The 12,493-nt window shown below is 41.8% G+C and overlaps 1 protein-coding gene across 5 annotated transcripts in view; it reads right to left on the reverse strand.

The window, feature by feature from the left end:
- Positions 1-25: 25 nt before the first annotated feature.
- Positions 26-12,493, reverse strand: part of SIN3A (SIN3 transcription regulator family member A) — a 74,866-nt gene continuing 62,398 nt past the window's right edge. For all 5 annotated transcript variants that reach the window (XM_025472123.3, XM_025472122.3, XM_025472120.3 and 2 more), the window contains 4 exons: positions 12,119-12,211; positions 11,244-11,338; positions 3,694-3,901; positions 26-1,378 (listed from right to left, as the gene is read on the reverse strand). In XM_025472123.3, the coding sequence (XP_025327908.1) occupies positions 1,148-1,378; positions 3,694-3,901; positions 11,244-11,338; positions 12,119-12,211 (627 nt within the window). In that variant the 3' untranslated portion in view covers positions 26-1,147. The remainder of the gene's footprint in view (positions 1,379-3,693; positions 3,902-11,243; positions 11,339-12,118; positions 12,212-12,493) is intronic.

Consider the following 12,493-nt stretch of genomic DNA (forward strand, 5'->3'; position numbering starts at 1 on the left):
ACAAGGGACTTGGGTTGAGAGTTCATTCCTTAAGTAAGAACCAAGCTTTATTTATTTACAAAAAAAAAAAAAAAAAGAAAAGAAAGAAAAAAAGAAAAGAAAAGAAAAAAATAAAGAAGGGGAAAAAATGAAAGAAAGAAAAAAAGCTGGGGCAAGGGGAAGACAAGTTTTACACAAAAGTACTACAACAGTAACTCCCTTTGGTAAAAAGTGTAATAAATGTCTTGTACATCTGTTCATAGGTACTAAATCTGAAGCCACATAGAACTATGGTACACAAGAAGCTAGAGCAGTTATGCTAGCACATCAAAGCATATTTCTTTTAATAAAAAATCGACAGTATGTACATTATTTACAAAAAAAAAGAAAAACCAAGTTAAAATTTGTGTGTGTGTGTGTGTGTGTGTGTCAGAGAGTAAAGCTGGTGGATGGCACTAGGGTAGACTAGTAAAGAAGCAGGTACAAAACAGTTCCACGGGAGCTAAAAAGGACGACGGATTTGAAGTTGCTGAGGTTGAGAACCAGAGGAGAGAGTAAAGGGTGGGCAGCGAGGGATTCGTCAGGAAAAACCCACAAGATGATCAATCCCAAAGCCAAACTGCAGGTCCCAGATAAAATCTAATGGGTGATCTAGATGTGCTCGAGTGACCAGGAAAAAAAAAAAAAAATCCAATCCAGTTTTTTTTTCCTTTGGGGGGAGGGGAGGAGCAGTGGCCATCAGAGTTACAATCCATCTGAGCGGTGGGCCCTTCCCCAGGCTGTCAGTGGCGCCCATCCAGTCAAGGTGTGAACAGCATCTGGCTCCTTCATCGAAGGGCAGGCCCCAGGAGACTCCAGTCTTAGCTCTGCTGGTGTGTGCAAGCAAGCTGCATGTCTCTGTGCTTGCATGGATTTCCTTCCCCTCCAGGGAAGGCTAATACTCCAAACCCCTTGGGAAAAGTTCCAGCTCTGGCTTTTGTAAGGTATCCACGTTCCTTCTATGTAGCCCACTTGGTGCCAGGTTACACCAGCCACACACTCATCAGGTGGCCATGTCCCAGAGAGGCCCAGTGAGGCTTGAAAGGCATCTTCCTTGTTTCTTCAGTGTGTGTGAGTGCACGTGCTCCTCACACACACCCCCCTCAAGTTATCTGCTCTGGCTTTGCAGTTATGGGGCTTTGAACACTGTGCCATATTTGACACGGTACTTGTTAATGCTCACAAAGTGCAGGGTCTCTGTGTCACAGGTGGTGGTACAGGGCACCAGGCCCTCCAGCCCCTCACCCATGAGCCACTTGCTGGTCTCTGCTGCCATTTCCCGGGGCACATGCTCCTTGGTCCATTTATCTACCCAGGCCTGGAACCTCTGATGTAGCCGCTTGCTTACACGCTCATGGGACTGCAAAACAGAACAAGGAGGAAAAAAGCATGAAGTAAGATAATAGAAACCCCTTCAAATACAAAGCCTAATTTTCTCTTAAAGCAGCAAAGGAAAAGATGTGGGGTCAAGCCTTTGATACTACTGGTTAGTTAGGAGTTCTCTGTTTAAAGAAGAAAATTGAAAGAGACTAGACAGTAGAGCACGTAAAGAGTCAGAACTCATAAAGCCCCTGAAGAAATGCCAACATGGGGTCGAGCAGAACTAGTTCAGTACTTCTCATTTTTAGTATTCATTACTATCAACTAGGGAACCTAATAAAAATACAGATTTCCTCGTTTTCATCAATCTCCATTTTTTAAACTAGCAGCCCAGCTGCTTCTAATGTACCCCAAATGAGACACAATGAGTTGCAGCTATTAGGTCATTACGTCAGGTAGCGTAAGATGAAAGGCATGAAACCCAGTTTCCCTTCACGGTATTACGCAACGCTGCCCAGGAAATCTTCAGGGCAGGCTTACGCCCCTACCTACCCATCCAGTGAATACTTTTTGGTGCCCATGTGTGAGGCAGAGGAGGGGATACAAAGATGAATTAGGTGTTACCCCGCTCCCCAAATAATTCACATCAGACCTACAACCCACAGCATCCTGAGAAAAGTCCATTAACACCTCCCGCCTGAATGCTCTCGTAGTCCTTTCAAACTTAACCAGTTCAAAATACAGGGCTTGATGTGCCCCCAACCCTTCTTCCTAGCAGCAGATTACACCCCTAAACTGCCCATTTACTCAAGCAGAAACAAATAAAACCAAAAAAAGAAAAGAAAAAAAAAAAAAAAAAGACCAGGCATCATTCTTGACATTCCTTCTCTTACCTACTCACCTCCGATCATTAGTACCACATTAGTACGGGCAACTGTTATCTCCAAATTGTACCTTTGATCTAATTCTTACAATTCCCCACCGCCACCCTGGTAGCCCACCAGGTCACCGTCACATCTCACTTGGACAAGAGCAGTCAGTCTTTTGAGCAGTCTCTGCCCTTCCAATTTCATGCCCCAAATCATCCCCACTGGGATGGACAGCAGTCCAAGCCATCCTTGTCAACAACGTCCTGATGTATCGCAAACAAAATCCAAACCACAGTCTATAAGACTAGTAATGATATGTCTGCCTGCCCTTCAACTCCAAGTATGCCACCCGCCCTCCGGCTCGAGCCATGCTGATGCGTCTAGTTTCTCAAACATGCCCAGTTCTTTCCTCTCTTCTGGCACTGCTTTTGCTAGTTTCCTTTACCTAGAAAGCACCAACCCTCAATTCTTGATCAGGCTGGATCCTTGTCACTGTTCAGACCTCAAGCATCACATCCAAAGGACCCCTAAACAGGGCCTGCACACCAGCTACCCACGGTCACTTCAACTGGTTTCTTCCCCTGATGGTGCGTGCCACACTATCTACTTCATGGCTATAGCCCAGGGCCTGGCACAGTATTTGCTACGAAACCACCAGGAAGCTTGCACATCTGAGACAGCATATGCAAACAGAACTCATACAAGAATACCACTTGGAAAGCAAAAAAGTCGGGAGTAGCTTCACTGAGGTACCAGCTACTGGGGGTTCAACTGTGTCCCCTGTAAATCACTGTGCTGACGTCCTCACCCCAGTAACTCAGATCATGACCTAACTAAGAAATAAAGTTGTTGCAGACATAATTAGTAGGGTATGATCAGACTATGGCGGGGTGGACCTGGAGTCCAGGATGGCTGGCACCCTTTTAGAAGGGAAAGCTGGGTGCAGGCACACAGGAAGGACACTGCGTGAGGAAGAGGAAGGCGGAGACCTGCAAGCCAAGGCAAGCCAGAGTCTGCCAGCAAAACACCGGGTACCAGGAGAGGCACGGAGAAGAGGCTCCCTCACAGCCCTGTTCAAACCAACTCTGCAACAGTTTGATGTCTGACTTTTAGCCTCCATAATGTACATGACAATACATTTCCGTTGTTTAAGGCACACAGTCTATGGTCCTTTGTTCTGACATCTTTATTAGACTAATACACCTGCTTACTTAGCACTTCTCAAATCCAAGAGGTGGTTCTCATAAAGGGAGAGAAACCATCAGAAACCTGTGAGTTAGCTCCCTGCACGGAGCCTGCTTCTCCCTCTGCCTGTGTCTCTGTCTCTCAAGAGTAAATAAATAAAATCTTAAAAAAAAAAAATTAAAATGTTAAAAAAAAAAAAATCTTAAAAAAAAAAAAAAAAAAGGAAAAGAAACCTGTGAGTTAGGCCTGGGACTGGCTGGGGAGGAAGAAGTGTGGAGAAGTTCTAGTAACTGGTTCTTACCTGATGAGCCCGGAGCAGCGCTGTTCTCCGATACATGTAGTCCTCTGACTTGATTACATACACCATCTTGTAGGAATTCAACTTGAATCTACACTCCAGTTTATCCAGGCTATCCACATTCTCCATGGTCTTCTTGCTATTTCCTTCCTTCCCTTCCTTTTCCTGCTGTTCTCGACCACGCTGACATTTCCGGATCCGTCTCAGGTTCCTACAAATCAGAGAAGTCCTGCAGGATCAGAGCTCATCTAGATGCAGATTCCTAAGAGTCCCCTCAAAGGGGTTTTCCTTATCATATGCCTTTAAAGCAGTTATCACAATTTTAGTTACATATAACTCTAATGGCTTCATTGTAAAAAGAAGTTTCAAATGCAGAGATACATTGGATAAAAAGCAGAAATCTTTAACCATCTCCTACCCCCGGGTCATGTGTGTTGGCAGAGGTAGCCACTGATTGTAGTTTTGATTTAAAACCTTCCTTCTAGGTCTCCACATACGTAATCATTCACCATAGTTCTGCTTTGGGATGTTTTTAAAAACAAAACAGGAATATACTATAAATATTATCCTATTATTCTCAACTTTTCACTTTAGTGTAAAGAGTCCTTTCATATCACCACACAAAGACTTGTCACATTCTCTTGATTTGCTACAGAGTAACATGCCTCAATTTAACCATTCCTTAACAGAAATCAACCGGAGATCCTCATCTGAACCACTGGACAAAGAAGATTATTTAAACGCCTATTTTTTCAATCCCTCCCACCCCCAGCCCCCCACGCAACAATAGTACATAACTCCCGATTTCTACATACAAAGTTAACAAGACAATTCACATCGATGGATGCCTTGGCAGGTATATAAGAGCTGAATTCTCTCTCCAGAAGCAAGCGGAGAAAGGCTGTCAGCTAGACAGTGATATTGTTTCTAATACTTTGCTATGAAAAACATTTCTTCAGTTTGTATCTTTGTATACTTTTCTGTAGGATGGCAGATCTTTGGCCCAAGGACCCCCAAGGGGTGTACCAAGACTCTCTTCAGGAGATCAAAACTATTCTTATTATAATACTAAAACATAATAATATTGAAACATATAAAAAACCTTTTTTCCTATGTTTACATTTACACTGGTAGTGCAAAAGTAATGGTGAATACAAATGTTGGTAGCACCAAACTCTCCTTAGAAATCTTTGTGGTCTTCTCTGGCCATTAAAAGAGGAAAGCTGGAGGCACCTGGGTGGCTCAGTTGGTTAAGATCATGATCCCAGGGTCCTGGGATCAAGCCTCCTATTGGGCTCCTTGTTCAATGAGAAGTATGCTTCTCTCTCTCCCTCTCCCCCTGCTCTCTCTAGTTTTCTCTCCCAAATAAATTAAAAAAGGCAAGCTGGTTTAAGAATGTCCATGATGGGGGAAACGCCTGGGTGGCTCAGCGGTTGAGCATATGCCTTTGGCTCTGGGAGCGATCCCAGGGTCTTGGGATCAAGGCCTGCAGCAGACTCCCTGTAGGGAGCCCACTTCTCCCTCTGCCTCTCATGAATGAATGAATGAATGAATGAATGAATGAATAAATAAATAAGATCTTAAAAAAAAAAAAACACAAAACACTGTCCATGATGGGTGCTGCTGTCAGTTAAGTGTTCAACTCTTGGTTTCAGCTCAGGTCATGATCTCAGGGTTGGGAGATCGAGCCTTGTGACAGGCTCTGTGATCAGCAGAGTCTAAGTTTCTCTCTCCCTCTCTTTCACCACCCCTGCTGCTCGCTCTCTCTCAAATACATCTTAAAAAAAAAAAAAAAAAAGTCCTTGATGAAAAAGTAACGTATCTTGTCAAATCCCAGTCCCTTAGTTCATGTCTTTTTAATATATTGTGTAGTAAAATGGGAACTATACATACAGCTCCCTAGTGTGTCAAAGCACAAAGGGATTCTCAAAGGAAAGCACTCGAGCACTGCCTGAGCGGCAAATGGATCACTATTTTTACCTGAAAGAACAATGGACTATAGCCATCCTGGAGCATGTGTTGGCAGCTACTTTCTCAAAAAATGAACGATAGTGGGCAGCCTGGGTGGCTCAGCGGTTGAGCGCTGCCTTCGGCCCAGGGCGTGATCCTGGAGTCCCAGGATCAAATCCTGCATCCGGCTTCCTGCAGGGAGCCTGCTTCTCCCTCTGCCTATGTCTCTGCCTCTCTGTCTCTCTCATGAATAAAAAAATAAAATCTTAAAAAAAAAAAATAAAACAAACCAAACAATAAAAGGGTGTTTTTGGTGCTCCCCCTGCTTGTGCTCTGTCAAATAAGTAAGTAAGTAAGTAAGTAAATAAATAAATAAATAAATAAAATCTTTATTTAAAAAAATGGATATGAAGGGGAGAAGCAGTCACTCCGATGAGCAGGGAGCCTGATGTGGGGCTCAATCCCAGGATCTTCGGATCATGACCTGAGCCAAAGGCAGGCTTAAACGACTAAGCCACCCACACACCCCAAACCTTTAAGAAACTACCACTTGGAAGATTTTTGATGTCATGTCAAAGAATAGCCATGATTATCTGAAAGCATATGAAAATTCTTTTTCTAGCTATGTATTTAAGTAAGGCCACATTTTCTTCACATATTTCAATCAAACAACACAGTGGAATAGACTGAATATAGAAGCCGATATGAGAATCCAGCTATTTTCTATTAAATCAGGAAACAGATCTGCAAAAATACAAAGCAATGTCACTCTTTCCACTAATGTTTTATAATACCTTTTCATTAAAGTGTTACTTATATTATATGGGTTTAGTGTTTTTCAAGTAAACATTTTAAATATTTCTCAGCTCCAATCTCTAATATGGTAATATAACTAGATAAAGGGGTGCCAGGGTAGCTTAGGTGGTTGGGTGTCAGACTCCTGGTTTTGGCTCAGGTCATGATCTCAGGGTCATGGGATTCATGTTCAGCAGGGAGTCTGCTTAAGATTCTCTTCCTCAGGACGGCTGGGGGCTAAGTGGTTGAGCATCTGCCTTCAGGTCAGGGCATGATCCTGGAGTCTGTCCCAGGATTAAGTCCCGCATCGGGTCCCTACATGGAGCCTGCTTCTCTCTCTGCCTACGTCTCTGCCCCCCTCCTCTCTGTGTCTCTCTTGAATAAATAAAATCTTAAAAAAAAAAAAAAATTCTCTTTCTCTTCCCCCTCCCCTGCCTACGCATGCAATCCCTCTTGCCCTGTAAAATAAATCTTTAAAAAGCTGTATTACCTGATATAATCCACATAAACAAAAGCTTTTTGGACTATTCAGTCTCTAAGAATATAAGGGATCTCAAGGTCAAAAAGACCTGAGAACCTCAGCTATAACAGCTGTAAGGCAAATTATTAGAAACCAAAGTTGTAGGGTAAAAGTCCCATACCTTTTAACTGCCCTGGCCCCAGAATGATTCTATCAATTTATATATATATTTCCCGGAGAATATCAAAGTGACTTCCTAGCCCGCACCCTCTACAACACAGGTTATAAATCTTTTAAAAACTTGGCCAACCTGGTGAGAAACACATAATATGTTTATCATACAATTCCATAAGGCCGCAGACTAAGTATGTTTTGTTGAAGAGAGGCTTGGCATGGAACAGCTGCTCAAAGCCTGCTGAATGAATCAAAGAATGAAGAGACCCTTCTGTTCACACCCCTTTCCATGTTCTGATTAGGGCTCAATCTAGTAATAACACAGATCTTCCTTGACTCTGGGGTTACATCTTGATAAGAAGTTGAAAATACTGTAAGTCAAAAATGCATTTGATAAACCTAACCTACTGAAGGAACATCACAGCTTAGCCCAGCCCACTTTAAAGTGCTCAGAACACTTACTTTAGCCTACAATTGGGCAAGATGATCTAACACAAAGCCTATTTTATGATCAAGTGTTGCAGATCTCATGTAATGTTGACTACTGTATGGAAAATGGAAACAAAGTGGTTGTGTGGATACAGAACTGTTATAAGTGTATCAGTTCTGGACCCCCAATCATGAGGCTGACTGGGAGTTGCAGCTCCTGCCCAGCATCCATCACAAGAGGATCCTAGCACAAATCACTAGCCTACAAAAAGACCCAATTCAAAATTCGAAGTGTGATTTCTAGTGAGTGTGTATTTTTGCATCAAAGTCCAAAAATCATTTAAGTCAAACTACTGTAAGTGTGGGACCATCCATATTGGTGTAATACTTTCCCGGAAAGGTAAGACATGAGATTTCAATTCCAAGCTTTTGGGAAGGAAGGAAGCCACCTTACTAGAGCAAAACCTCTTTTTTCTACTTTTGAAACTCCTTTTTCATCCTCAGATAAAGGACCAACAATAGGCTTTGCCCATAAATAGGAAGGAAAGTTTTAAAATTCTGTGAAGTGAACATAGCAAACCTAAGACTGTTATCTTTTGTGGGTTTTTTCCTATTATCTTCAAAAGAGAGCTATATTTTGTTTTTAAAAAGTTAATTCTAATATAGTTAACGTACAGTATTGTAGTAGTTACAGATATACAATATAGTGATCAACACTTTCATCGTGACAAGTGCTTTCTTTAATCCCCATCACCTATCCCACCCAACCCCCTACTCCCCTCCCCTTTGGTGACCATCAGTTTGTTCTCTATTGTTTTTGTTTATTTATTAATTATACACAGAGAGAGAGAGAGAGAGAGAGAGAGAGAGGCAGAGACACAGGAGGAGGGAGAAGCAGGCTCCATGCCGGGAGCCAAATGCGGGAATTGATCCCGGGACTCCAGGATCACGCCCTGGACCAAAGGCAGGCGCTAAACCACTGAGCCCCCCAGGGATCCCCTGTTCTCTATTTAAATGAGTGTTTCTTGGTTTGTGTCTTCTTTTCCCCTTTGCTGGTTTCTTAAATTCCACATATAAGTGAAATCATGGTATTTATCTTTCTCTTATTTCACTTAGCATAATACTCTAGCTCCACCCATATTGTTGCAAACGGCAAGATTTCATTCTTTCTTATGGCTGAATAATACTCCATTTTTTCTATCTCCATCTCACACATCTTCCTTATCCAGTCATCTATCAATAGCACTTAGGCTGCTTCCATATCTTGGCTGTTGCAGATAATGCCACTATAAACATAGGAGTGCATGTATCCCTCTGACCTACTGTTTTTGTATTCTTTGGGTAAATACCCAGTAGTATGATCACAGGGTAGCTCTATTTTTTAACTTTTAGAGGAACCTCCATACTGTTTTACTGTTTTCCACAGTAGCTACACCAATTTGCATTCCCACCAACAGTGCAAGAGGGTTCTTTTTTCTCCACATCCTTGCAGCATGAGGTGTGTGTTTCTGTTGTTAGCCATTCTGACAGGTGTAAGGCAATATCTCATTACAGTGTTGATTTGCATTTCCCTGAGGATTAGTGATGTTGAGCATCTTTTCATACTTCATTTGGCCATCTGTAGGTCTTCCTTGAAGCAATGTCTGTTCATGTCTTCTCCCCGCCCCTCCCTTTTTTTTAAAGATTTGAGAGAGAGAGAGAGTGTACATTCATGCATGAAAGGGGTGGGAGGGAGGGAGAAGGAGAGAGAGAGACAAATCTCAAGCTGATTCCCCACTAAGAGTGGAGCCAGATGCAGGGCTTGATTTCATGACCTGAGCCGAAATCAAGAGTTGGATGCTTTACTGACTGAGCCACCCAGGCACCCCTGCCATTTTTAACTGGATTATTTGTTTTAGAGGGTATTGAGTTGTGTAAGTTCTCTATGTATTTTGGATACTAACCCTTTATCAGATATGTCATTTGCAAATCTCCCATTCCGTAGGATGCTTTTTAGTTTTGTTGATTATTTCCTTCACTGTGCAGAGCTTTTTATTTTGATGAAGTCCCAATAGTTTACTTTTCTTTTGTTTCCCTTGCCTTGGGAGACTGATCTAGAAAAATGTTGCTACAGCTGATGTCAAAGAAATTACTACCTGTGTTCTCTTCTAGGATTTTTATAGTTTCAGGTCTCACATGTAGGTCTTTAAAATCCATTTTAAATTTATTTTTGTATATGGTGTAAGAGAGTGGTCCAGTTTCATTCTTTTGCGTGTAGCTGACTAGTTTTCCCAGCACCATTTGTTGAAAAGACTGTATATTCTCTTCCTGCTTTGTCAAAGATTGACCACATAAATCGTGGGTTTATTGCTAGATTTTCCATTCTGTTCTACTGATCTATGTGCCAATTTTTGTGCCAGTACCATACAGTTTTGATTACTACGGCTTTGTAATACACTTTGAAGTCTAGAGTCATGATACCTCCAGCTTTGCTTTCCTTTTTCAAAACCGTTTGGCTATTCAGGGTCTTTTGTGGTTCCATACAGATTTTAGGATTATTTGTTCTAGGTCTATGAAAAATGCTGGAGGAATTTTGATAAGGATTGCATTAAATGCATAGATTGCATTGGTAGTATAGACATTACAATATTTCTTCTTCCAATCCATGAGCATGGAATGTCTTTCCACTTCTTTGTGTCTTCTTCAACTTTTGTCATCAATGTTTTATAGTTTTCAGAGTACGAGTCTTTCACCTCTTTGGTTACATTTATTCTTAGTTATCTTACTATTTTTGATAAGATTGCTATCTTTTGAAAAGTCTGCTTTAAAGATTGTTGCTTGGCTGGGTTCTGGAATCCTGGATTTTGGGAGAGGTGCCACCATTCCCTAAGCAATAAAAGTGGGTCACTGTATCTAAACTATTCACATAAATATATGGTTTAATCTGAAAATTTGCTTTCTGGGAGTCTAGAATTTTGTATGTGCTAGGGAGAGAGTGCCTACATGACTATCACCCAATAAAAAACCCTGGCACTGAATCTCCTAATGAGCTAATGTCCTAATGTCTCCTAATGTCTTCCCTGGTAGACAGTATTTTATTTTATTTTAAAGATTTTATTTATTTATTCATGACAGACAGACAGAGGGAGGAGAAGCAGGCTCCATGCAAAGAACCTGATGTGGGACTCAATCCTGGGACTCCAGGATCATGCCCTGAGCCAAAGGCAGATGCTCAACCACTGAGCCACCCAGGCATCCCTGGTAGATAGCATTTTAACATATTGTCATAATTTGTTGCTGGGAGGAATTAAGAGCATCCCATGTGGCTGCAATGGGAGAGGACTCTTGGAAGCTTACATCTGGCTTCCTCTTTGTCACAGACGCCTTTTCCCCCTGTTGATTTAGCTCTGTATTCTTTCACTGTAATAAATCATCACTGTGAGTATGACTACATGCTGAGTCCTGTGAGTCTCTTCCTAGTGAATCATCAAAGTTTGGAGACTGACACACACTCCTAACCAATATAGGAAAGTTACTGCTAATTCTCAAAACTCTGGATTCTCCGATGCTTTGGCACATGATCCAAGGTAAGCGCATGGTATAACAGCCACAGAAACCCTGAATTAGTGTCCTCAGTGACCTTGCTATTCAGCAGACAGAAGAGCCAACTGAGTAAGCAAAAACCAAGGATCTGAAAGTCATTTAACTTTCTGTTCCTCAACGCTGTGCAAGTATATACTGCCAATATGTGACTCAGTTCACTCACCTTGGGAGAAACACTGGTTTCCGTGCCAGATGCTCACGAAGCTCAGGAGAGGTAGTATCAGAATTCATGTATCGCTCCACATAGTCTGACCAACGCTAGGATTATAAACACAAAATGGGAATGAAGAGAGTGAACAGAAACTGGACTCCATCCTCCTTAGGAAGTCTAGCAAGCTCTAGGACTAAAATGTCAGAAACCTTTATATTTTAACATCAAAAATATCTTTCCATAATAACATGCTGTTACCTGGTACTGACCCACAGCTTTAAAATCCTGTTAGGTCACAAAACTCAAAGTTTGTCTGAGATACTTAAAAGTTACCAAAAGTCAGAAAGGGGTAGAGACTGGCTCACTGACAAGTTTTATTTCCCCACAGAGGGTTTTGTTAAAGAATAAACAATGGCAAATGTCTGAAAATCAGTATCTTTCACATTAAAATCTGGATTTCTGGCATCTCAAAAATATTTTTCAAAGAGTTGGCAACTAGGAGTCAATATTCCCACAGAACAACAATCTCCCTTCCATATCCCCTCAATATCCCACACATGGCTTGCATCTCTCATTAACATTGATATCAGGCAGATGATACCTCTTTTGTTGTTTCTTATACTTTAGAAGAAAAATAGAAAGGCTGCCAACCATGAGATGGCTTTCCTGATGGCTAAATAAGACTGCCATGAACCCTAAATATATACCACCAGGCAGCCCTTCCCTTCCGTTGAACACATGGCTGGAATGGCCTGCACTTTAAACATCAGGTTCTGACTCTTAACATGCCTGAGGCTGTCTTGGCCTTCTAGAAGACCATCAACTAGGCAGTCTCAGGATATGACAGCTCTCTAAGCACACAGTTTCTGCAATATACTTGTCCATACCTCTGCTTCTACAGGGTCATCTGAGTTTTCCTCTTCTGTATCCAAGAGCTCAATGGTCAGCTGAACCTGGCCCTGGCTCTGAATAAACATAAGCTGCAAATAAGGAAGCAGAGTGTAAACAAAAGACCATTTCCAAAGCTATAAACTAGCTGCTCAAGGGTTGGGAGGTAGGGAGGCAATAAAGTTATAAAACTTCACTTTAACTGAAGAGATGAGGCAGGTACTCCAAAGTTTAGGAGGCAGGTTATAAAAAGGCAAAGTCCAATCTTGCTAGCAGCACAATGAAAGGTTAGAGCAAAAAGCACCATTTTATGCTTCATACCCCTTGCATTAGCTGAAGCAATAATCAATTTAAGAGTGTTTTAAACTTATTTT

The sequence above is a fragment of the Canis lupus genome, chromosome 30, assembly GCF_003254725.2.
Source record: "Canis lupus dingo isolate Sandy chromosome 30, ASM325472v2, whole genome shotgun sequence".
Lineage (NCBI taxonomy): Eukaryota > Metazoa > Chordata > Mammalia > Carnivora > Canidae > Canis > Canis lupus.